This window comes from Panthera onca, chromosome C1, assembly GCF_046562875.1.
Source record: "Panthera onca isolate mPanOnc1 chromosome C1, mPanOnc1 haplotype 2, whole genome shotgun sequence".
NCBI lineage: Eukaryota > Metazoa > Chordata > Mammalia > Carnivora > Felidae > Panthera > Panthera onca.
Window position 1 is genome coordinate 87,007,186 of NC_138346.1, and position 27,737 is coordinate 87,034,922.

A 27,737-nucleotide genomic window follows, 5' to 3' on the forward strand; every position below is an offset into this window, starting at 1 on the left:
GAGCTCATTATTCTAAGTGTGTTTGTTTTTGAATCCATACTTCACACGTTTTATTTACGTGCTTTATTTTTCATTTTATGAACAAATCGATAACTAGGCTTACTCTTTATTACACTGGATTAGTTTTATTTATTCCTTTTGAATTTGATTAAAAAGCTGTCAAGCAAAAGTCTACATTTTTATTGGCAGAATACTTTCACAAAACTGGATATGAGATGTGTTCAGCTAGAACATACTTTTCAAAATAAAACAATGTTTGATATATTCTAGACAGTTATTCTTTTGTTTATCCATGACAACTGAAACTAACCATCAAATGGATAAAGCAATCCAAGTCTAGTCAAGTAATCCTTCAGGCATATGAAAAAAAAGCCTTTTTAAAAAGTTGTTTCTAGATGGATTTAATGTAATTCACCAATAAAGCATCCTCAGAAGCGTAATAAAAATTCTACATAAAATGACATAGCCAGGGCAAAGGAAGATATACAGTTTGATGAAGATTCAAAATGGATGATAACATTAAAAATGAGTGGTCATGAAATTCCTGTATAATATAAAGATCAAAATTCCAGGGCCCTAGTTTTGCTTCTCATTTATAAGACAATATGTTTATGGGACTGCAAATAGTGTGTGTGTGTGTATAATCTCCAATGGCAAATGTTTTGAAATGTCATTTTTCTTCAAAAACATGCCATTCAGCTTGTTGTATTTGTACATTTCACCATCTAACATTGAGGACAACTGGGCTGTATTTTATATTTGCACATGCAGAAATGTTTCTGAAAGATGAAATATATCTGTCTTAGTGGAGAACCTGATCTCCTTTGTTCATTTAAAAATGATTAATTTCTGACTTCTTTTCTCTGTTGGTATTACTCATGTACAAGTAGGAGTATGGGAACATGCTTGAGGCAGCCAGGGTAGTGAGAAGTCTCACCTGTGTGCACATATACCCATATTGACAACATTCACTCAACCCACGTACACACCCAATGCCCGGGAGCAGCTTTAAAACTGCTGTTTGGATATGTGTTGTGCTCAGCACATTATTTAACAGTGTGGAGCATGTATAATGAAGGCCTCGAAGTGCTAGAAGGAACAGGACTGAAGGGGTTAATGTAGAACACATATAGGCAAATATTGTCAACTATTTTATTCAAATGTTTGGAACTTAAACACAAAATTATCACTAAGTTTTCACAAAATGAGGCATCTGTCGCTTGAAAGGCAAAAAATATTTCAGAAATATGTTTACAGAAATGTAAAAATATTAGGCATCGAGACAGATGTGAACGTATTCAGTAAGTTGTCTTGTCTGTCAGTCTTCCTCTGAGCCGAAGATCTTATTGTACTCACTCAGCATGAGCTCAGCTATCTGGTTTTGGTACACCATATGTACCGCCATGTTACCCATTTCACCTTCAGCTCGCAGAAGAGTGGGTCCAAATACAATCCCCAGGCTTTGTGTGGACATGAGGTTCTTGGAGGCTTTGGCCACTATCCTGGAGGGGGAAGGGAAAGAGAGAAGATTCCCTGAGTTCGAAGTGAAATTGTGGCTACTTTTCATTTCTAAAATTCTGTGTTCTTGAATCCTTTTTCTTTTTAAAATTTCAATTTAAAGAAAGAAATGGCAGTGACTGGCTTTGGTGGAGAATGAAACACAGACAAAACATTTTTCTAGTTCTACAAAAATGGCAACTGCCGTAACATTCTTTAGTCTTTTACTCTTTATGCTTTATTATGAAGATAGGACCTATGACTTGGGGAAAAGGATTCATTGCCTGGTACAACTTTTTTTAAATTTTTTTTTTAACGTTTATTTATTTTTGAGAGACAGAGACAGCATGAGAAGGGGAAGGGCAGAGAGAGAGAGGGAGACCCAGAATATGAAGCAGGCTCTAGGCTCTGAGCTGTGAGCACAGAGCCCGACGCGGGTCTCGAACTCACGAGCCATGAGATCATGACCTGAGCCGAAGTCGGACGCTCAACCGACTGAGCCACCGAGGCACCCCATAACTTTTTATCCCCATAGTACCTGGACATTGTGAGTGTTCAATAAATGTGGAATGAATGGATAAATAAACAGCAAAAATTACGGTGGGAAGTTAACAAGATTCAGCCTTCAAAATGTTTATAGTCAGGGGTAACTGGGTAGCTCAGATGGTTAAGCATCCGACTTCAGCTCAAGTCATGATCTGGTGGTTTGTGAATTCGAGCCCCATGTCGGCTCTGTGCTGACAGCTCAGAGGCTGGAGCCTACTTCAGATTCTGTGTCTCCCTCTCTCTCTGCTCCTCCCCTGTTCACATTCTGTCTCTCTGTCTGCCTGTCCCTGTCTGTCTGTCTGTCTCTCTCTCAAAACTAAATAAATATTAAATTTTTTTTTGAAAAGTTTATAGTCAATGGAGGAAACAGGTGAGATGTGCCTATGTAAGAATCCGAGCACAATAAATAAGAACAATATACGCATAGTTGATGATGGAAAGTAGACATAAACCAAAAAATAATAATAAGTTTTTAGTGATTGGAGTAAGAACAGCGTTCCTGACAAATGCTAACTGGAATATGTTTTGTAGAGAAGGCAGGTTCTGAGACATTTAGGTGTATGGCACAATTCTAAGTGTCTATCTTTTTGGCCATCCAATTTAGCTCACACTTCAATAAAATACAGAGTCCTGTAGCATTTGCACAAGAAAAGAGTCCCACTGGAATCAAAGAAATGTTTGCTTGTGTGAGGACTGTATGGGGAGCTGGAATACCTATGAAACATTAGGATGTGGTTTTTATTAATGGTTATGCCTTGCCTGCTTCAACACAGGACTCTTAAAAGGAAAATAAAGCCCCATCTGATATATTGAGACTTTTAAACAATGATGCTTATTCTTACCATTGGAGCCTACTTCATTTTATATTAAAGTTAGAAAGGGTGAGGTTTTAGTGATGTGAAGGAAATAGGGATAGCATATGGAAGGATAGGGTGCTGAGAAATACTAAACTCTGAACTCTACCAGACCTCCCGACCCAAGGGAAATATGAGTGTTGAGAAGAAAGTGAGGCAAAGGGTCTTTATCGCAAGGCAGTCGGGTCTCCATCTCAGGGCTCACTGTAGAACACTGGAATGCTGGACTGGAGAGGATCTTTTGTTTGGTCGTATATAAGAGGAGGCAGGCAGATTTGATTTATTTATCTCTTCATAAACTCAGATTGCTGAAGTACCAGTTCTGTGACCAAGAAACCATGCCTTCTCTCTCCTGAATGAAACTGAGAAGGACCCACACCATTACTTTATGAGTCCCCACAGCACAACTGCATGGCCAAGAAAATGCCCTTGACTTGCTCAACATGAAAAAATGAAGTGTTGTTCTAAATAATTATATTATCATCTCATTCAATACTCATAATAATTCCATGAGGCACCTCTATTATTAAGCCCATTTTACACATGTAAAGACTGAGGCTGAGAGAGGTGAAGTGCCTGATGGCATACAAAGCTGAGGTTCAAACCTAGGCAGTTTGGTTCCAATGCCTTTGGAAGCATCATCATGGTATGTGTTATGACTCCTTAAATACTGGGCCAGTTTTTCATTCTGCCATCTTCCATAACATTATAAGATCCTTCCATAAAGGGCCTGGATTTGTATTCCCCACTGCGGAATTGTGATTGACAGCCTGATTCTAGTAGATTTATTGTGGGCAATATAACTCTCAAATTTCGACTGAATATTAAAGATATCCTGCCTCCCATTTTCACTTTTTTTTCCTGCTTTCAATGGAGAGCATTTATACCTGTGAGCAGCGTTGACTTGGCTACATTCTGGAAAGTGTTCTCATATTTTAGAGTGTCACTGAGTTATCAGAGACTTCAAGTTTAAAGTTTCCTTTGGAATATAAGAAACTCTACCACTTTCTAACTGCATTTACCAAAGTCTGTGAAATGATTTAAACATTCTTCTAATCTGGAGTGGGGACAAATGGAGTGAATGAGTCTTTGCTTCATTTTAATATACCTATTATTAAACTTCAGTTTAAGATCTCTCTTGAGCCTTTCCCAGAGCCTCTTATTATAAAAGTCATTATAATATTTACCGTAAGGGAAAAACAGACTTTTCTCTTTTGATTTTAAAGTAACACCTTTTTTGTGATACTCCTTCATTGACTCTCTCACAATTAAAAAAAAAAAAACTCATTAAAAGCAAATATAGAAACATATCTAATCCAGTGAGTGCCTATTAGGCAAAAGTTGCCTTAACAACTTTATCCATAGCTGGCACAGATCTAAGTTGATAAGATTTTTCTAGCAGAGAACAGGGCTCAGAGGTAACAGGGCACAGAGAAGGTAGAAAAGAAGCAAGGAAGTATTGAAAGTGTGAAGGCAAACCACTGATATAAGGCATCTTGACCAACAGGGTAGAAGAAAATTAGGACTGGAGTCCAGGGAGACTGGGAGGGGAAAGGGATGATGTGAAGATTGATTAAGGATTGAAGGTATATTTCCCTATTCAATAATAGCTATAATTTTAATAGGTAGAGGAGAAGTGAAATTTGGGATAGCTGGGAGACAGAACTGCATCAGACTTCCAAAAGGTGAGGCTAGAAATCAAGGGAGTCCAAGAGCCCACTATTGGAGAGGGCAGTCAGGGCTCTCAGGAGGGTGCAAGAGTACCCTGGAAGAGGCCTGTAGTATCTGGAGGAACTTGGGTGTGTGGGGGGTGTGTGTGACTCAGCTTTCCAGGGCATACCAGAAAGTTATAGCATGTAGGACATGGGCCATGAGGGGAGAGAAAGAAGGATGAAATGGGGCTAGACTAGTTATCAATTTTTCCAGAGTTCTTCCTATTTTTCCTGCTCAGCCAAAGGCCTGGTCTTTGAATCTAGAGTAGGGCCAAATCTAGAGGAGGAAACCAAACTGAGTTTAAATAGGGTGGAGAGTAGGAGGCTAGCACTGCATGTCAGAACCCACCTCAAGGAAAGATTTCTCTATCTTAGCCAGTGGGTTATGCAAGAGGACTCCTGTGAGGGATTTCTGCCAATGCATCAGTTTCATAAATTTTTGGGGACAAATGTTCATTTTGTGGTTTTATGCATGTGTAAATGTGGAGCATTCATTCCATCTCAAACTTGTATCCTTTCTGTCCATTTCTCTGCACACTTTCTACTTGATATTAATAGAACCAGCTTTAACGTATGAGTGCTTTAGCTTTAAAATAATCTTGTTATCAGTAGATTTTACTAAACGATGCATAGTTTTGTTTTCTTGTTACAGCTGCGTTATTGCAGGTTAAATTTCCTTAACAGCTTGGAGTTCTCTCCTAATTTTGGAAAATTAAGTTACTTGGAGTAACTTTTAGAAAAATCGAATGTAGTTAAGGAAGAAAGTTAATAAGATAATGTGGATGTGTATTAAATAGAATACATGCCATTTTTCTTATGCAGTGTTACTGAATGTGTGCGTGTGTGTGTGTGTGTGTGTGTGTGTGTGTGTGTGTGTGTTTATGTGTATTTCATTGGCAATTGTTTTTCTGAATGTCAACCAACCAGTAGCTGGTGTGTTGAGAAATCAAACAAGCTTTCAGTGAGAAAAGATACTGATAATGAAGACCAGTTTGGGGTAGAAGTCACCATCTACCACATTATATGATTCATGTAGCTAGGCAAATACATTCTCACATCAATGTTTAAATTGGATTAGATTCCTTTCTAATAGCGAGTAGACATTTCCAGCAAAGAAGTCCCCAATACTGGGGATGTGTTGGAAAATGTATTAAGGTCATTATAAACTTCCTTATTCAAATGTGAACTTACCTATTCTCTACCTCAATAAACTGTTAAATAGTTAAGGGGTTGATTTAGGACCACATAGGGAATCGACCAGACTTTCAAAGTATAGCTTGAAAATTATTTAAATCTCAGGGTTTTTTTGTTTGTTTGTTTTGTTCTGTTTTTTACCTCAAATCAATGAATTTCAAATTTCCATTCCCACTGTGGGGACCAGCTGCATACTGCAAGTGCCATTAAATCTAAAGACTTCAGGTAGTAAACACACGCACAGGAGAAACATAGGCTACTGAAAGAAAGAAAAGCCATCCACAGAAAAAAAACTCTAGTACCAAAGGCAGAAAACTCTCAAAAACAGTTAAGTTATACTTCCAGTAGCTTAAAATGCAGTTGAGTCATAGATTTGGAAGGGAAGATCTGACTCAGAAACCATGTAGGTTTTTACTATGAGTCTGATGATACCTTTCACAACGTGAGTTCTGAAAAACCCCCTTTCTGTGATATGATTTGCAAAAATAGCATGCCAAAGTAAGATAAGTTTTGGAGAAAATTGTATGCCACTTTTTCTTCTTGCAAATTCATGATACACAATAGCATAATAAAGGCTCTGAAAAGTCCTGCAGAAAAAAATACCGCTGCTTCTCTTTGACTCGTGTCTTCCTTAACTGACTTAGATGTCATAGATTGGCTTTCCTGAGGAGCATGGATTAGGAAATGCTGCTCTAGCTGGTTTTGCTAAAGGCCTACTGTGTAGGTTTGAAAGTGTAATGGATTTTACCTTCCTGTGCCACCTGGCTTTGGATCTCTGTAGCAGCTAAGTCAAAGAGGTCAGATTGTGGTCATTTCTGGAAAGTTCCACCCTGCTGGCAGGGCTTAGATTTCATTAGGCCTTAAACGCCATGACAGTGTTGTAAATTTTGAGCTACAATTTAACCTGTTTTCAGCGAAGAAATGAAAGAAACCTCCCTTCTATGGCAAAACAAAGACTAAAAGGCAAAAGAACACATCGGAATGAGAAAGGTGAGAGCAAAGACATGGTTGAAAGATTAATGTACAGTGAACTGATGGATGGGTAAGGAGGCACAAAAACATTCAGATCTTATAACAATATTTGGGAATTCCTCTGCATGGTTGTTTACTCACCATTAATTTATTCCCAGAAATGCGTACAGCAAAGATTCTAAGCGACGTGAAAAGCTCAAAGTTTAGTGACTGTGAATGCTTGACTAAAAAGACCCGAAACTGCACTCTTTTGAAAATGACTATTTATTAATACTGCTTAGTTTAAAATAGCCTGACAAAAATAATTATGATTTTTAAAAATTTGTTCATGAAATATCACTTGATATACATTCACTGTAAAAGCAATTCTAATACTGTTAAATAAAATTCAAGTTTATAAAATCTTGAAATGGGTAAGAATTCATTTTTCTGGCAAGAGCTGAAAAAATGATATGCAGTTTATGGCATAAAAAGGAGAGGAAATGCCAGAGCTGCTTTTTGTCGGGTCCAAATGGAAGGAGCAATGATCCATCAATTTAAGATTATTTTAGAAATAATCTATGATCCAGTGCTACAGATGTTGGACCCCAGACAAAAAAATCCTTGCAGCCTTATGCTGGGTAACTTTTTTCCAAAAGTGAGCTGAATTGCTAACCCAAAGAAATTTCTTAGTTGCTTTAAATCACTACCAAATGACTCAAACTGAAGGAGAGCTTTACTATAAAACTCAAAATTAATGCTGAATTAAGACCAACGCTTTTAATAATAGTCCAGTTGCAAACAAATATACAGATGCAACCTTTCTTTTAACTCTGTGCTTTACTGTTACCATAGTGACTTGCAAAGGAAGTTGAAAGGCACATAATTGCCTGCAGGACAACTCTCAAGTTATTGGAGGTGGACTACAAGTCTTCCCTTCCCTATCTCCGGAATGCTGTTATTTTCCAACACACACAACTTTAGGATGGCTTAACTTGAATGGGGAAATTGCGGTGGTAAATGTTCTCTTGCCATCAGGTCAGACCTACCTCACAAAATATAGCTTATCCACTGTATGTGAAGTGTTACCTCTGACTTTGACCACTTAAGGAAAGAGAAGCTGTTTAAAATAGAATACATTTTCAATGTTTGACTTCTGTTTCCTATGTGCTACAACTATTTTCGGGGGATCCTTGCTAACCATAGCTTGCTACCCTCAATTTGCACAAACTATGCTGCTGCTTACGTTGGTTTCCTTCCTTCCTTCCTTCCTTTCTTCCTTCCTTCTTTTCTTTTCTTTTCTTTTCTTTTCTTTTCTTTTCTTCTTTTCTTTTCTTTTCTTTTCTTTTCTCTTTCTTTCTTTCTTTCTTTCTTTTTCTCTTTCTTTCTTTCTTTCCTTTTTTCTTTTATTTTTCTTTCTTGCTCTCTTGCTTTCATTCTTTTTGTCTCTCTTTCTCTCCCTCCCTCTATCTCTTTTTCTTTCTTTCTTTCTTTCTTTCTTTCTTTCTTTCTTTCTCTCTCTCCGCCCCCTCTCTCTCCCTTCCTTCCTTCCTCCCTTCCTTCTAATAAGATTCGGGACTAAGCAGGATTTCAACTTTCTCCCCTACAGTTATGGCAGTATGTTAGAAAAATTTTCAAATATTGCAAAAGCAGAACAAATTTCACAAATGTTTTTGCATTTAACACCAATGTGTGTTGAGGTGGTCATTCACTGGTAATTCAGTTATTAACAAATTTTTTTTAATGTTTATTTTTGAGAGAGAGAGAGAGACAGAGACAGAGACAGAGACAGAGGGTGAGTGGGGGAGTAGCAGAGAGAGAGGGAGACACAGAATCCAAAGCAGGCTCCAGGCTCTGAGCTGTCAGCACAGAGCCCAATGTGGGGCTCAAACTGGCGAACTGCAAGATCATGACATGAGCTGAAGTCGGACACAACCAACTGAGCCACCTAGGCGCCCCCAGTAATTCAGCTGTTTTTAATATAAGTTATAAATCAATTTGTTTAAACTAATTATAAAGTGTTCAATTTTGTATTTAAGTATTGTATTATTATTATTTTCCAAAGCAAGTTAATAACTATTCAATCATGGCTATTTTTTGACACTTTTACTTTTGTTCTTTGCATTTATTAAATAACTTTTTTATACTGACTTCAATGCAGAAGATTGAAACATTTTCAATTATTTACTTGTTTCATACCCTTATTGATTGGACATTATAGGGAGAGTATAAAGCATCTTTAAAGAAATATTCAGAATATCTAATAAGATAGGAAGACCTGATAAAGTAAAAAAAAAGAATACCCCATGGACTTCAAAATGACTTATCTCTACAGGAATATATATTCTATAAGGTAACACCACCATAGATAAAATGGATATTATAGCCAAAGCCCTTATATAATAGATATCAAAAAGGAACACTAACAGTAATTACTATTTGTTGAATATCTATTATGTGCTAATCCCTGGGCTTCAAATATATCACAATTTCTGAAGGTAGATTTAAAAATCCTCTGTAATTTGTTTTTTTTTTTTTCTAATTTAAAGTAACTTTAGGTTAGAATTTGAAAATTTTAAAGAAGTATAATAAAGAAAAAAGCCCACCAGTAACCATGAAGAGTAACTCAATGTAACTATTATTGATTCATAAAAATCTATTGAGTGCCTATTAGGTGTTGGATACTGTTTCGGATGTCAGAGATAGTACAATGAGTAAAACAGACCCTGCCCACAGTCCACATGAAGCCTATAATCTAATGGGAGAACCAGACAACATAATATACCAATCAATATACAATGTGATTTTAGGCACTGAAGTACAAGAAAAACTGAAAAGTAGTAGTTCTTCCATTGATCCTGGGAACCTTTTAAAAAATCCTAGTCATCCGGAGTCCATCTCTAGACATTCTTGTTTACTTAGTATGGGTGGGGTCTGCCTGCCTGCAGATAATGTAGCCCTCAGATAATTCTACTGAGCAGAGTGTAGTGGGAAATGCTACCTGTAACAGACCAGGTACTCAGGGAGCCCTCTTGAGGGAAGGGACATTTGAGCAGAGACTCGGTTAGTTGCACATACCAGGAAAGGGAGAATCCCAGGAAGGGAAGAGTAGGTACAAAGCCCCAGTGGTGAGGTTGTGCTTGGTGGTTCTAGAAATAGAGAAGGGGATAGTATGGCTAAAGACTCGAGAGTGAGGCAAAGGAGGTAGGAGATGCCGTGGGGGGTCTTGCAGGCCTTGATAAAAGTTCAGGATCTAATTCCAAGAATGTGGGAATCCATTCTTGGGTTTTGAGCAGGAGAATGACACTGCCAATATTTAGTGATATGAAGTGTAAATAAATTATCTTCATTTGTATTTGAGAAAATACTTTCTATATAATTTGTATACAGCATTTTTCACTTTGATCATGAGCAATTCTCATGTCTTACATATGTAATACATATTGTTTCCTCATTACCTTATATGGGACAGAATGGCTTGTACCCTACACCTTATGACTTCTTAGTATAAGTGAAATTGATATATAAAAACATCTTTCCATGTATTCCTCCTCCACACTTTGGGGTATTTCTTTAGGCAGTTGTTCCCAACCAGGGGCAATTTTGGACCCCACCCCTACCCCAGGAGACATTTGGCAATATTGGAGACATTTTTGATTGTCGTCACTGGGAGGGGAGTTGCTACTGGCAGTTTGTGGGTACAGGCAAAGGATGCTGCTAAACGTCCCACAATGCACAGGACAGCCTTTTGTCACAAAAATTATCCAGCCCCAATGTCAATAGTGCTGCTGTTGAGAAACTCTGCCTTACAGTAAAATACCAGAATTGTAGTGACTAGATCAATGGTTCTCAAACTTGACCATTCGTGAGATTAATTGGAAGCCATGTGAAAACACAGATGGCTGAGCTCCACCTGCAGATTTCTGATTCACCACGTGGGCAAACTTGAGAATCTGCATTCCCTCCAAGTTTGCAGACGATGATACTGCTCCTCCTGGGTTGCAGTTTGAGAACTCACACTAGATCGTTCAGTTACGGCTCTTCTTTTCTTAAAATACGAAAACATGTGGCAGAGCCTGCTAGTCCTATTAACATCATTATCATCTGGTGTTATTCTTTTTAAAATAGTTGCCAATTGATAGGCATTTTTCAATGGTCGTCATTCTTTGAATGTAGGAATGTGTGCAAAGTTAAAGAAAAAAAAAAAAAAAACCCAACCCTGAGGTGGATATCTTCTTCTGTGACTAGCTATTCATATCTACTCCTCCCTTTCTTATTGAGAGCATGTAATTTTGTTTGCTTGCTAGTTTAATCCATTTTATTTACCTTGTATGACAAAACTAATGCATAGACTTTGGAAAAAAATGTCCTAATCAGGAGTATCTAGAATAAAAAAGTAAATACCTCCTGTTTCCTCATCAAACTCCTTAATGATAACTATAATTTAACAGATGGGTGCTCTATCTATCTATCTATCTATGTATCTATCTATCTATCATCTATCTATCTATTTCTTGTTAAAAAAGAATAAAATAAAAAATATATAATATGCTACAATTTCTTCCCCCTCCCCTTGACTATATATCGTGGGCATCTTTCCAAGTCAGTATATATAAAAATGCCTCATCTTTTTTAAAAGTGGTTACATTTCATAGTATGGAAATACCTTAATTTACTTAGCCATTCCCCTGCTGCTTGGCTTTTAGGTTGCTTCTAATTCTTTGCTATTACAGACAATGTCACAATGAACATTCTTGAATTTATAGATTTGTAAGTTTTTTATGTAGTAAGAAGCATAGTATTTCATTATTTTTGTTGTATTTATATTCTCCCAATTATTCTGTTCTTTTCTTTATTTATATTTACCATTTTTTATTACAAAATTCACCAATTTAAAGACATCAGATAAATATCATAAATGTTTTCTTCTAGTTTTTAAATAATTTTATTTTTCAACATACCCTCTAATTCATCTTAAATATATTTTAGTGTGTGAAATATGATGGTAATCTAAATTTATTTTTTGTAAAAGCTAGCTAATTCCCCCCAATAACATTTGGTTGCATGAATTGCCCATTCTCCATTGATTTGTGATGTTATATTTTGATGGCAGCTTTCTATAGTCACAGACACACATAGCTGGCATATTTTACTTTGCTGATGATCTCTGTATATATTCTAAACTATTATATTTTAGGGATATCCTCCATATTTTTTTTTCAGATATAAAATAAAATTTTCAGATGAAAAGAATGAGCCTGATAAAGATTGAATAATTTGGCCAAAGCCATGTAGGAGGTAGAAGATCCTAGATTAAGATGCAGATTTTTATTACTCTGGGATATGGATAGTCTTTCCTCAAATAATTGATATTCAACAATTTTAAGTTTGAAATCAAGGGGTTTCTTAACGGTGAGGCCTGAGGCCCGGGGGAGAGTTAGAGTCAACAAGAAGTCTTGGGTGATAAATTTTGATATTTTAAATCAGCTAATTCACATCCAAGGATATATTTACAGAATTGAGAAGGATGTTTTTAGGTAGAAGAAAAACTAATTAATCTGCATTATTTTTTTCTCCAGATTCACACAGTGTTTTCAACTCTTGAAAGCATTCATTTCTCATTGTGAATGGAAATACACTATTGGCAAAGTAGATGGAGAATTTCAGGTATGGTTTCCCTTAGGTGTTTCTCTCAAGTTTTAAAATGGTTTTAGCCATCCACAACAGTAAAGGAAGTCTTAATTTTTATGCCCCTGAGCACTGCAGATATACCTGTAGCTACTGATCATATCCCCATCCTCAGAAGACATTGATTTAGGATGAAAGGTTAGGAAATATATTATACATTAGGATTATCTTTAGAAAGGAAAACATAGTAAGCCCATCATTATTCTCTACCTGAATTTGTTCAATAAAGCAGTTAAAAAGGCTAGTATATCATAGAAAAATTTTTATACAGAATATTGGGGATTGTGCATGGATCAGCATTAATTAGGCCAACCAAAGAACTTAATTATAAAATAGTAGTGGAAAACACAGAACTTAAATATTTGCCTTGTGATGTTAGATAAAACTAAAAGGAATGCTATCAATATGCAAAGTCAGAATTCATCAACCTTCTAGCTTTTCTTTTCACATCGGTGAGAATAGCTATTTTACTTCCCACTAAGGGCATCGATATCAAATCTTCAGTAGTTTTTTTTTTGAAAATTGTTTCCTTGTTTAAAAGATCCCAGAATAGCTGAAAGAGAATGAGTTGCAATTCAGATATCATCATTCAATCATCCATGCTTAATTTTACTTTCTGAGGGAAAAAATAAGTTTCAGGCACTTTTTCCTTTACGGTGACTTGACTTTAGGAGAGACACTGCACGACCAGAGAACATGAAGTGAACGTGCCCCGCACAGGGATACGCTTCTCAGCAATGGGGTGCGGGGGTGGAAGGTGTGGGATTTGGAAAAGAGAACAGTTAGAGAAGTCCTGATGACTGAGTGCAGAAAGCCATGATATGGGAGAAAAAGTCTTCTTTCCTCTTATAAATCCAGTTCCTGGAATTAGCTCAGAGACTGACTTCACCTCCACATGCAGAATTCGAGCTGTGGAAACAGCCTAGGCTGCTTCAAAAGATTCATTCTTATTACAGAAAATTTAGGAAAATGCAGACAAGTCGAAATAGAAAATTAAAATCTGTCATATTTCTATGACGTAGACATCACTGCTATTAACGTTTGGTTTTGGTGTTTCCATATGTGTACTGGAAGAATACTGTGAGCATTTGTCAAGGTTATTAAATATTCTGGACATAAAAAGGCCATGAGTTCCCCATCAGGAGGTGTTCAGGGATAGTCAAGATTCTTCTATTAGACGGCAAGTTGAATGACATTTAAAATGTGGTTTGGGCTCCCAGATTAAAACGAAAGAATGGACAGTCCTCATTTGAGATGAGGTGGGATAATATATAATAACTAAGGTTTCTTTCCCACCCTCCCTTGTATTCCTTACATTTCCCCAAGATTCAGTCAGCAGCATTTTGAGCTCAGTGAAGGGGTGATACAGCAGAAAAGCAGAGAACATGCCTTGGAGGTTTGCAAGAGAGGGCATGTGAATTCCGAGGACTGTAGCTTTCAGTTATAAAAGCCTAAGTGCCTAAGGACCCAGAGTTGCCACAATGGCCGAACCAGCAGGTTGGAAAGGAGATGAAGAACCAGGCTACCCTGCTACCAGATGAGAGAGAGATTCTCTGGACTGAGAGAAGGAGAGTTGCGGGGGAAGAGAGCTGAGACTTTGGTGAAGTCCTACAGAAGTGGGCCAGTCCTGGGCACCCCCCTCCCCTTCCTGGAAAATACACACTGTTAGAAAGCTTGAGGATTCTGAGATCAGACAGACCCAGATTCTTCTTAGGGAAAACCCAAGTATAAAGCAGGATTCCAGAGTTCCTCATGTTCAGTATATCGGAAATAGATAGTAAATATTTCAGGGTATATCCAGGTAAAGGTGACATAAAATAGCCACACAGAGTTCTGCCTGAATAGTGTCTAAAACCCAGATCTGGGACTGGCAGTTGGAGATGATGATAGAAAATCAGAAAAGAATGAAGATAAGCTAGGACAGGTGGTAAGAGCCAGACAAGTTTCTACCCTGCTGATCTGTTTTATTATCTTTTTCCAGTAGAATGTAAACATCTTAAGCACGAGGATTTCATCTGTTTTTGTTTAGTGCTGTATCTCTAGACCAAGATTAGTATTTGACTCATAGTACTAGATGCTCAATAAATATTTATTGAAATATTGTATAAATGGATGCTCTCCCTGGCCCCAACAAATGCTTAGGCTGTACATAGCCCTCCAGAACTAGAAATGAACCAGGAAAATGTCTAGAAGACACTCCGAGTCGACTAAATAATTTAGAACAATGGACCTTGAAAGGGAAATTAGTTTTGATTATGGCACAATATTTACATTTCCTGCACACCGGAGTTTCATTCTTACTCGGTGATGATGAGAACATAAAGGCAGCAGAGACAAAGGAGTGATTATTTCTGGAAAGCTTGTTAGGGGCCTATAATTGTACAGCATGCCTTTCCTTCGTATGTACTATTGACAATGAATTTCCAACATGTACCCAGTTTGAACAAAATTGGAGAAAGGGACTTAGAATAGAATGTAATTTTTATCTGGTTTATATTATGGATGGTTGAAGTTAAAGATAATGACACCATCTAAAATCTGACCACCAAATTCCATTTTAGGTAAAATGCTTGATGTATCTGCAAAAATGCAAACCCTTTCAAAATGTGTATAATGTTTGGCTCAAGGACAGAAACTATTTATTTTGCTTTTACATATATAAATTTATAATCTGTACTGTGGGAGAGAAATAAAATGTGCCAGTTTCTGCATATGTCCTTGTACATATGGATGTCGGACTAACTCATGATTCTATTGTTCAGCTCACCCATTTGTAATCACCTGTTAATAATAAGTTCTATGAGCTGGATGAAATGTATCATTTTTTTAGGGACCACGAAGAAGCCCTATACTGGGCTTTATAAAAGAGTCTTCTAGTTTCTAAGCTGCTTATGGACCATTCCTAAATTTACCAATTTGACAATGATGGTGGCTGCTTTGGATGCAGAAATACGCCACTCAGATTCCCTGACTAGCTGTAGGAAATGATGACCTTAGTTGTCTTCTTCAAGGTTTACTTCAACTGCAGTGAGCCACCTTGCCCAAGGGCATTGACTGACCCACTACAGATATAAATGTGGCCATTTCCTTTCACTGTGGGATAGCATCAATGGGCTCCCTGTGGGGTTGACTGAAATTTGGTTGGGTCCACATCTTGATTGAACTCCTTCTGCCCAATCCTATTCTCACCCTCTCTCTTCCAGAGGTCAATCCCTAGTAAACACCCTGCATGTTGAACTCTGTTTCAGGGCCTCCCTGTAGAGAACATACTGTGATTATTGGTTCTAAAAGTGGTCCAAGAAAGCCGGCAAAGATAGGATTTGGAGCTGGGTCACTTGCTGCCTGGCTGGCAATGAAGAATCTGTCGTGATAGCAGCCAAGTGCAGTTGCGTCTTGGCACAGGGTAGCCATCCAGTTATAAACTCTCCCTGGTGGTGAATTGGGATGTTACATCCATGAAGGAGACACTAGTAGTTGATATAACATGTTAGACATTAAAAAATAATGGCGGGAGTTTGTGCATAGTAAATGCAAGATCAATGAGATTGAAGGGCTATTCCTAAGCACCATGGATACTCTACAAGAACATTGTTTGCAATTATAAGGCTTTACCTTGTAAATCAGGGTTGGCTGTAGGAGTGTCCATTACAGAACTAGGCTTTTGGATAACAATGGGGATGATAAAATGTTGAAATAATAGAGGCCAGGTGGTAGGACTTAATTGCTAAAAGCCAGGTAGATACAGTTACAATAATAAGCAGCAGGGCCCAGAGGCAGCCAAGGGGACCTGACTCACAGTAAATTATGGAGACAGTTAATAGAATATGGGATCCCCAAGAACAAAGTCAATGGGGACCAAGAAGGACGCTATTCAGCTTATGTCATTGTGTTAGAATGATGTATGTAGTCATTGTTCTACAGGCTACCGCTGCTCCTGAGCACTTGGGGCTTCCTGACCAGGGGCCAGCAGGCCAGAAGAGTGACCTTCTAGGCAGGAGTCAGTAACCCCGATCAAGTGGAGGAGAATGAGTTGCTGTTACACAATGGGGATATGTGTCACATCCAGATGATCCACATAAAATCTTCAAGTTCTTTGTCACTCAGTTGTGACAGAGATGGTTAAGGGATAGGGCAACAATGCTTGGGAATACATGGTGATCAGAGCTTCGGCCCCTCAAAGATGAAGGCCTGAGTTGCTGCAGTGAGCAGCCACCATGACTGGCAGAGGTGATAACTGAAGGGGAGGGGAACTAGAAGGGACAGTGGAGAAGGGAGACAATGAGTGTCAGTCATGGGCTTGGACCCAGCTTCCGCTGAAGGTCTTGGGTCATCCCACTAAAGCTGCCTCTTCAAAGGTTCCCTCAGGAAGCAAGGCCTGCTGGAGTCCTGGGGAACTGCCTCCCAAGCATACATTAGGAATAGATTTAAACAGTTCAAAGGGTGGACTGTGGTAAACATAGGATGTGCTGCCCAGGTGTCTCTTCAAGGAGGGACTATTGTTCCAGCTGCAGGAGTTAGCAGTGAGCTTCAGTGGTCAGCTCCTCCATAATTTGCCTCAACTGAAGACAGCCTCACCCCAGGAGACCCTTAGAGACAGCCCTTGGCCCAATGACTAATCACAGTGAGGGCAAAAAGGCCAAGATGTTTTGGTCCATCTGTTGACAACTCTGAGGGGCCATAGATGCTCCAGAACTCCTGTGGGTTGGCCAGGCTTTGTTGGGCCACATCATAGCTTGACTTTTCTTTCCTCCCCATCTTGTTCCACTCTTTCCATTGGTGTTCATAGATAACCATAACCATGTCAAATCCAATCTGTGATTTTAGTCATGAGCTCTGGGGAATCAGAGAAATTCTAGAAAGAAAGAGAACTGCTTCTGAAAAAGGAGACCTAAAATCTAGTTCAGAGTCAAGTTCTGACTAGCTCTGTGTTCATGAATCATTCCCTTCCACTCCAAATTTATGTTTTATCATCAATAAAACTGGGATAAAACCTACAAAATTCTAGTTATAAATAAGAAAAAAGTACAGCATAGTGTTGATAGTCAATAATATTGTAGTAATGTTGTAGGGGAACAAACAGACAGACTTGGGATAAAGCCATCATGCCTTGTGAATAGTACCTTCTATTTTGTAGATTATGGAAATGTTAATTTTTATTACATGTGATTACATTTACTTCTGTCAGTTGTTAGTTTATAAACAAGGAGAAGATTAGGACTCACTGGTTTTCCACTCTGGCTAGAGTTTTGAAAAAGCAAAGCAATTGCAGTGATCCTGATTTAGTTTCCAGGGTTGAGACCTAGGTCTCTGAGTTTCTAAAAAGTGTCACAGGCAAATCGAGTGTGCATCAAGGTTTAAAGACTTTTGGCTAAACGACCTGTCTAAAGCTCATACAGCCAATTAAGTCAAAAAGTTGAGACTCAAACCTAGACCTTTCTATGCCTCTCTTGAGTTTTATCTGCTATCATTCATACTTAGTTTTCATTCTTGTACATATATCTTATCACAATATTATGTGCTAGTCATAAAATATAAAATAGAGATAAGAGGGATTTTGAACTTAAAGCATTGTATAAATATACTATGGTTATTAAATATTAAAATAATTACTCCTATGCCATTAGAACTAAACCATGTGATTTGTGTGCTTTTAGTGACTAAAAGGTGAAACTCTATAGGTAACAAAAGATATTTTTAAGATTATATGAACTGAGCATAAATCAACAAAAGTGACACCAAGGCTGAAATAATGTAAGCACACGTAAAATGAAACATTTCGGTGAAGTCAAAGCAGAGTAACGTACTGCGACTGTCCTGTTCCCCTATCTTGAACACACTGACTTAATTTGGCATCACGAAGGAAGAGAATAGCATTAAGACACAGAAAAGATAAATAGAGAAATGCAGATCATTTTAGTGTGATCATGACCGAGCCATTCATATTTCTCATATAGCCTGGAAACAACCTCATACTTATTGGAAGATGTGACCTTTAAATGTTCCTTACTTGCAAAAAGACAAATATTCTAGAAGCCGGGTGTTAGCTTGCGGAATCATCTGTCCTGCCTTCTCTTCGATTGGAGGCTACTGCAGGGAGAGTGCAAATTGTAGATGAGCAAATGTGTTACTTATTCTTTTCATTTGCAGACTTAGGGTAAGCTTCCGTCGACAGTTCCCTGATTTCTTTAACATGGCAAATCTTTAATCAGTCTAGATATGTTAAAATGTGATTTTTTACAGTGAATTGACCTGAGTTGAGTACTTGAGTTGAAATGTGTATTTTTCCCCCTTAAAAGCTGACTTGTAGGGGGAAAAAAATCAGATATTCTATGATATACTTTGCCTTAGTGACAAGATGTTTTTGGGGAAATCATCCAAGCTTGAAATAAAATCTTTATTGAAAGTAATTCTACATTCATGCCAGTCAGATACATTGTAGGATTAGACCAGATATCCCAGGGGAAAGCTACAGTATATGCACCAGGCAGAGTTGATTATTTGGACCTCCTGTCAGTTCTTAACTTCCTGACAATGGCTGAAGCATTCACAGCCGCTACAACTGTGTTTTCATCTTTATTTTGAGAGAAAGTTAATACACTTTACCTTAACTATGCCCAATGTACTGGAAAATAATCCAGTAATAAGATACACCCCACCTACCAAGTGATATCTGTATGCAGAGAGCATTTAGTTGTGCATTTTAAGAACACAAATATAAGCAGCGAATGACTGAAAGATATTGTGATTATTTTTTCTACTTGAACTTTTAAATTTTTCTGGCAAAGCCTCCTATGCTGTCTTAAAATCAATGTGTATCCATAGTCATGGAGCCAAGTAAATGGTTTTCACTGTAAACTCCCTTCAAATGGCAGGGCAGCCTTTATTATTATTATTATTATTATTATTATTATTATTATTATGAGTAATTAGGTTATCAATGTTATTTGATGTTAAAAAGAAAGACACTGGTGTGTCAGGTGACATCTGCTTCAACTTAGAGAATCAAAAACAGCTTAGGATGTCACTTTTGCAAAAGTCATAGAATTGCTTTTGGGGCCTAGTTAACACTGTAACTAAAGAGGAGAGAAAAAGTCATACTTTCAAATCTAGACTTATATTCTGATTCATTATAAAAACAACATATCAGTGTAGTTTTAGAGCAAAGGGAAAGACACAACCCCCAATAAATGTTTGACAATGACCAGGTTTGTTTAAAAATTCAGAACTTTATTTTCTAATTCTCATTTTTTGGTTGTATATTCTAAAATTTATTGCTGTCACCTCACCAAAGAATGGAAGCAAGAAGATGAAGTGGCCCATGACTCAAGTTTAAGGACAGAAATAATGGTCTCGTTTTATGTTTCCCCAAATTATATAACCTCCTCCCCTAAACAAAGAAGTCTCCAAGGTGAAAAGAATATGTGTTCTGAGAACCATGTTTCCTATCTGAGCAGGTCACTGGTTAAAAAAGCTAAGTTAAACTTAAGTTAAAACTTAAGTTTAAAAAAGTTTGGTTTTTAAATGTAAGAAGATCATAAATGTCCTTAAGTTAAAACTTCAGTTTAAAAAAGTTTGGTTTTTAAATGTAAGAAGATCATAAATGTCCTTCAGCGGGTGACTGGATAAGCCAACGACGGGACATTCACACACTGCAATATGACTCAGCAGTAAAAAGGAAAGAGCTATCAAACCATGAAAAGATGTGAAGGAATCCTATGACTAAGTGAAAGAGGCCAGTGTGAAAAGGCTGCATACTGTATTATTCCGGGTATCTGACATTCTGGAAAAGGCAAAACTCTCGAGATAGTAAAAGATCAGTAGTTGTCAGGAGTTAGCAATGGGGGAGGGATGCATAGGCAGAGCACAGAGGATTTTGGGGGCGGTGAAGCCATTCGATGTGATATTACAGTGGTAGCTACATGTCATTATACATTAGTCAAACCTACATAATATACAACATTAAGAGTGAAACTTAATGTAAACTACAGACTTTAGTTAATAATAATATATTCATATTGGCTCATCAGTTTCAACAAATGTACCACACTAATGCAAGATGTTAACAACAGGGGAGACTCTGTGTCTGTGTGTGGGGAGAACTACATGGGAAGTCTCTGGTTGCTGCTCGGTTTTCTATAAACCTAAATCTGTTCTGAAAAATAAAATATATTAATTTTAAAAAAGTGAAAAAAAAAAGAAAAAAGATAATGACAGCAGATTGCACACACTCAGGGTTCGGAGGTCAATTTCCCCTCTCATCTATCCTTATGGCCACACACATTTGAATTTCTTTGCGTTCTGTGTCATTCACCATATCCAAACCATATTTAAGCCTGTTTCTACTAGGGAGACTTAAGAATTATATTCCTATCACTTCGTTATTTGCTTTCTTGGCATTTAAACATTCAGATTGTATTACATTGTTGTTGACATGTTTTATTTTTATCTCTAAGTTATTTCATGCACATATGCTTTATTTCCCTCAATTAGATTGCAAAATCTTTGACTTTAGATGGTGTGTCACCTTCAGCTTTACTTCTGTTTTTGTTTGCAGTAGGAAGTAGAAAATACCTTCTTGCCATTACAATTGTTTTTACTTTACAGGGGACTGAAAGGTTAAATTTTTCCTCATCTGGATGCCTTTCTGCTCCAAAAGAATGTGAGCAAAACTAACCAGAAATCAGGAACTTCCCCATAGTTTTCTTACAGTCAGAACAAAGCTGCCTGCCCACAGAACTCTCCTTAGCTGTTGTCTCTGAGGTCCAAGAAGGAAAGCCAACTTCATCTGCAAAGATATTGGGTCTCTTTCCACGTCATTCCTCCTTCCCTTTCTCCTGTCTTCCCTTTTTCCTTTCTTTGGAAAAAAGTTACAGAGAATGACCAGAGAAGATAATTTGTAAATTCAACAATCTAATATAGCACATCAATGTATTTTTTCGGAAAAGGGAATTCAGTAAGTGCAAAACATCATCCTCCGATGCGCCATTTTCAAAGGTTTTATGAGGTAGTGTGAAATTACTTTGGGTTAAGGTGTCAAAAATAGAATGCAGGAGTTATGAGGTTTGTGTTGGAAAGTCTTGCTTCCTGACAGATAATAATGTCTACATCACCCAAGTGAGAAAGAATCCGTTTCACTGACCTATACACTTGTGTAGTGATCTGGGAGGCTTACACACCCAGATTACCACAGAAACCTGGAGAAAAAGGTGATTCCATGAGGCAGCTTTAGTCTCACTAGTGCACATCAGTTTTACTGCCTGGATGGAAGATCAACTCGTACCAAGAAACGGAAAAGCTGGCTCTCTCCCCTGGCTCTACATTTCACTGCGTGCAGGAGTTCAGGGATTCACGTAGCTTTCCTCAGTCTCAGCTTCCTCATTTGGAAATGTACCTGGCTGGGCTGGATGATTTCTAATTGCCTTCTGCTCTAAATGCTATTGTTGAGCAATTTAATACTTAAAAAAAAGTCGAAACCCTGTTTTCTTCCTCAAGTTTGAAATAATTTGTAAGAGGGGCGCCTGGGGGGCTCAGTCAGTTGGGCATCCGACTTCAGCTCAGGTCATGATCTTGCAGTTTGTGAGTTCCAGCCCCCCGTCAGGCTCTGTGCTGACAGCACAGAGTCTGGAGCCTGCTGAAGATTCTGTGTCTCCCTCTCTCTGCCCCTTCCCGGCTCATGCTCTGTCTCTCTATGTCTCTCAAAAATGAATAAACGGGAAAAAAAGTTTTTTAAAATAATTTGTAAGGAAAGTTGACAAGCTTGGAAACACATGACAAGTATAGTCATCAGTTGCAAAATAAAGGGACCCTGAAATGTTAGGGGTTTGTAGTAATATCTTACATATATATGTGTGTGTGTGTGTGTGTGTGTGTGTGTGTGTGTGTGTATTTTAATGTATATATTTATGCTAACTTTTTATCTTATATAAAAGGTGTGTGTGTATATCCTCATAAACTACACATTTATTTATTAAAGAATGAAACAAAAAGGCAGACACTGGGGATTTTTAAGGAAACAGACACAAGCCTCCTGTTCTCTTGGAAGCATAAGGGTGTGTCTGTAGTCTGCATTTTTGTTTTCATAACACCTATGAAAGAATGGTGGCAGTGGACCAAGAGACCCACTCTGGCAGAGGATGATACACAGGTTTGCTTTACCTGGCTGATGCTAGCTGTCTGTTCTGCAGGAAAGGACCCTGAAGTTAAAGCTGCAGTGAAAAAGGGGGATATGACCAACCAATAATGTCTACATGGGATTTGGATGGAGAATGGTAGCATACGTGCCAGGAATGCGCCATTCAGAGGAAAAGTAATTTCAAAAGGAAATCAGATACATCTATCGAAGTAATGCAAGGTATTCCTGGATGAGAAAAGATCTGGGCGCTTGAGAGGCAAGCTGAGGGGATTTGAACCCAGTTACCCTTAAGTGAGTAAAAAAAAAAGGGGGGGGGGAATTAGAGCTGTACAGAGGTGTTGAAGTAGACAAATAGTGAATTTAGAAATGTATTGGAATTAATTTTCAAAAGTAATCATTTGAAATGGACTTAAAGAAATACACATAAAAGAGAGATACTTGTGTGATCCTTTCAGATTAACACATACATACTTACTTCATTAAAAAAACCAATTGTACAAATATTCATAATATGGATTTTTAAAACCGAGATCCCAATGGATGCACATTACCCCTTTCCCCTGCCGTATCCTCTTGACCTTATAATCATCAAAAGATCAAGCCTTTCTGTGGTTGTATGCATAAATTGAAGAGAGTCATAGAAAGGAAAAAAATATAGTCCCTCAATGGTTAAAAAAATCCACTAATGTCAGTTGTTAAGTGGTAATTTTATTAAATAGCGCTAATAGAAAGAGGGAAGATATACAAGGCTGCTGAATAGAAGGGTCAATGGATTCTATTTATTTCGTGTTTATACATTGTACTCTTGCATGGCGCCTCACTGAAATGCCTTATCTGGAAGGATTACTGATATGACAACACTCCTGATTTATAGAAGCCCAATTAGGTTAAACACTTTGATTCATTTCAATTGGATAAAAAAGTCTCTTGTTGAATCTGAATTCTTGCTTTGCAATGAACACAAACTCACATTCATTATTACTTATGGTGCTTTTCTTTATGGATGAAGCGCTTCCCAGCCAAGTAGCAGTAGTCACCAGCTGATGACCATAAGGAAAGGCAAACACTGTCAGTAGAATAACATCCTTAGCCAAGTGTTTATGTTGGATACATATACAATACATAACTGTTCTTAGCTAATGATACAAAGTCGGCCTCCCCAAGTTTCTCCCTTTGTATTATTTCTTGCCACCCATGTGTTGAGCAAGATTTTCTCAGGACCTAAGCCCCACACTTAAAGTAAGTTCTGCTTTTTTGCAAGCTGGATTTATTCTTTCTAGCTTCCAAGTGAATATCATGCATCAAATAGCTGTGAGTTAGTTATAAATACAATTGTGGTGATGTGACTGTTAATGTAGTTTCCAGAGATGGTTAATTTATGTACAGAGTATCTTAAACAAAGAAATGGTCTGGATAATTTGGTATTTTTAAATGTTATCCTTTATAATCTTTTCTGTATTTTTTTCTTTATAAACCTATTGATTTATTACATTCTCAATGAAGTTGTTTTCTTTTTCTCCTGTAGGCAAGGAAAACATCTACATCTTCCTACTAAGAACTTTATTTTCTTTCTTCTTCTTGCTCCAACTTCCCCTTGTTTTAAATTTTCTCTAACCTACAATCTGGAATTTTCTCTTCAGTTGGCTGAAATAATGTTTTATTGGCATTCGTTGGACCAGATATTCGTTTGATAGGTTCAGCACCAAGCTGCAGGATCTGACAGACTACTGGGAGAGGGGAGGGAGGCATTGGACATTAGAAGAGAGGTGAAGGTACCTAGATCAGACAGAAGCCAGTGCAGCCCACAACATGGCTTCAGGGGCTACAAGAAAAGAGTCCGTACAGAGATCATAAGCAGCTAGGCAGTATAGGTTGGTAAAGTAGTTTTTAAAAGCCCGTGGCCAGGAGATGAGCAATATTTACAGGAACAACACGATGACTCTCTAAGCCGATATGCCACCATCGGAAGGAACACCCTTACTTATTTTTCTGACGAGAGTTTTTTGAGATAGGTGCCATTATTACCTCCATTTAAAGATGGGAAGCTTGAGGCTTAGGCAGGTTGTCCAGTGTCACAAAGAAATGGTTGTGCCAAGATTTAAACCCAGGTCATTTGGATTGCAGAATGTAACCTGTTCTAATCTTGTCTCTCTGTCCTCACACCTCATTGGTTTTTCTGTTTGCTATTCTCTTCCCTCAGTCCTGGGTCTCTTTACTTCCCAATCAGATAGCCCTTGTCTCCGTACCCAGAGCTCTGAGCCAGACTGTCCCCCTCCTTTCCCTAGTCCCAGCTCACTTAACCCCAGCCTGGGTAAGAGCCCCAGGCCCCTTGCTTTCCTGGCAGGAGAATAAAGACAGCTGGCAGTGAGAAAAGTCTGTGAAGGAGAATATGAGCACAGTCGTGGTTATGGCTTTGCTGTCTGAGAACTCCCTCTGTCAGGGAACTGCGTTGGCTTCCCACACTTGCTACATGGACAGATGTTTTCAATTATTATCACTGACAAGCCTCCAGGCCAGGTTCTCTTCTGATTGGCTGTTACTGGACTCAGAGGGGAATAAAGGAAACTGAGGCTAGGACACAAAACACCTCAGTCATCACTTTAATCATGTTTCTCCGAAGCAAATGGTTGAGTTGGACAGTTCACCCAGAATTGGAATCCTTTTGTAAACACAGAGTCAATTTCCTTTCAAACCTTTTTTTTTCATTCTGGTTTCAATTTTTCTGCCCATAGTTCTTCTGACATTATAAGAGAGTGAGACATTTGTCATTTCTTTACCAATTCTTTCCTTTTGTTGTTCTTCCAGAGTTTCGGGTGCATAACCAGAATATAGTGGGAGCTACGATTTAGTGAAATTTAACTTCATGCTGCTAGACCTGGCATTGCAAAGTCACCTGCAGAAATGACCTGGGTCTGATCTGGAAGCACCGATAACATCCGATGTTTTCCTTTGAAGTAACCTGGGGATGTTCTTCCACCCGAGGTTAGAAGCTATTTCTTGTGTAAGTTTTGCACTAAACACAGGGTTTGCTGGGAGCCATTTGACACACCCCTGCCTCCTGCATTACTGGGACTGTTGTCTGCCTTTCTAGCTAAGGATTTTACCAGCCATAATTACCCAGATTTCCTTTCTTACCATCTCTGTGTGTCCTAAGAAGAGCCAATGGCCAACCAATCCTGAAGGAGATGTTATGAAGCTTCGGCATGGTCGATAGTAGAAAAAAATGTAGACATGGTCCTCACAAGGGTCCACCCTGACAACCTTCCCCTCTAAGTACTTTCTCAGTCAATGGAGTAGTTATATTTGGTACCACTCAGTCTCTAACCTTTCATTGTTTATTCCTCCCTTCCTGTTTCAATAAATTAGAAGGGAAAATTAGACTGTCAGGTGGATGAAAGCTTTTTAAATTCGTTTTTACTCCCTATTCTTTTTGTCATTTATCTAGTTAGGAAAAAAATGTATTCAAGATGCTCCAGTGTTTCTGCATATTAGTGTTATGTTTTTTTGATGTCTCGAAATTAGGCTTGTGTGTGGTCCATCTTGCTCAAGACTCCAAACTGCCTTGTCTCTGCTGCCGGGTTACAAACAATCCCAGCAGACATGTGAGTCACCGAAGGTACTTGGTAAAACAGACAAAATCCATAGACAATCCTGAAGGCCTGTGTCTCTATTTTAATTTCTGAAAAATGTCTGCTTGACTTTCAAACTCAACTTTTTATTTTAAGCCCAAAGGTAAAATATTATAAGATGTTAATTCATCCTTTTCAAAAAAGGCACATGAGGGTTAAAACATATGCTTTCTTCTTCACTCAGAAAAAAAAAATCATTCCAACCTTTTGGGGGGATCACATATAGCTCTAAAACAGCTGAAGCTAAAAACATCAAAGTTGGCATGACTTCAGTTATCACTGAATCAGGAAGATCAAGCCAAGTTTTTGAAGAAAATGGTTGAGCATTTTAAAAATAAGAGAAGTTAAAATGCTCTCTCTGAGCATGCTCAGTGGGAGATTTTTAAATATTTTCTTTAGGTCGGCTTTATTTTGTTCGTCACTTTGGAAACATTTCAACAAAAGCTATCTAATTAGTCTTTATTAATACTGTTCACCAATGCCCTAGCCAAGGCCCAAGTGTCTGTCACCTGCCAAGGTGACATTTTCACCTTGTGTGCCAAGGGACCACTACTGCTCAGGGTAGGTGTGTTGTTTTGCTCTCTTACACAGAAGTCATTGTTTGCTCCAGTGACTTCGGGTGATACAGATATGGGGGAGGGGGATGAGTGATTGGGGGAGGGGGATGAGTGACTGGGTGTGGATGTAGTTCCACGCAATTCAGTACATCGAATATAGCTGCTGGATCGTCGCCTATTTTGTTTTTTTTTACTGTCAATTATCAGCAACTTCGATATTTCCCCCAAAATGGGTAGGACAGCTTTAGTCTTTGACAAACAAGAGGCAGTTTAAATCAACTCTCAAGCACATAAATATGGTCCTCAAACTGGAAACTGAATAGACCTGGTGCTTGTTTTTTCCCCAAGAGGATTTCATTCTCTTTTAGGCAGTAAATAGCTCATGCTGTGCTACTGACAGTTTGGGGCCCACATTTATTTTGCAATAAGACAGTAAACTGGCCCTGCTTTACCTGGAACAGAGATAAATTGACAGACCTGGAGAGCCATTGACACTGCACTTGTTATCACCACCATCCGACACTGTCTCAAGATGTAAATTTTGCAAATGGTTTCAACAGCCTGGTGAGAATATTACCTTTCGTAGAGCCCTTTTACTAGTTTCAACACTGCAATTTCAGGAATTTCTTTACTGGAGTTCTTGGTGTAATCCTCCAATAGCATTTTTCAATTGAGGAAATACCTTGCATGTATAATGGCCCAAGGGAATTGCCTCGCTGGTGAGATTACCTCTCTACCTGTCTAAATAGCACTGAATCTATAAATTGTCAAGAGGTAGATTCTGACATAACTGTTGTTCCTAACAGGCAGTCAGACAGTGATGGCCAGAAGGGTCAGTACAATACAATGGTAGCCCAGAAGACTGTTTGCAGGTCAGATTGGTTATATTAATCCATACCTAAGTTAAAAAGATATAATTATGCTCAATTTGTGGACTCACGTGTACTAGGAAAAAATATTTTAATCGCTGGCAGCAG

At 38.2% G+C, this 27,737-nt stretch overlaps 1 protein-coding gene across 2 annotated transcripts in view; it reads right to left on the reverse strand.

The window, feature by feature from the left end:
- Positions 1-700: 700 nt before the first annotated feature.
- ARHGAP15 (Rho GTPase activating protein 15) overlaps positions 701-27,737 on the reverse strand; it is a 626,514-nt gene continuing 599,477 nt past the window's right edge. For both annotated transcript variants that reach the window (XM_060623481.3, XM_060623482.3), the window contains exon 14: positions 701-1,502. In XM_060623481.3, coding sequence (XP_060479464.2) covers positions 1,319-1,502 — 184 coding nt within the window. In that variant the 3' untranslated portion in view covers positions 701-1,318. The remainder of the gene's footprint in view (positions 1,503-27,737) is intronic.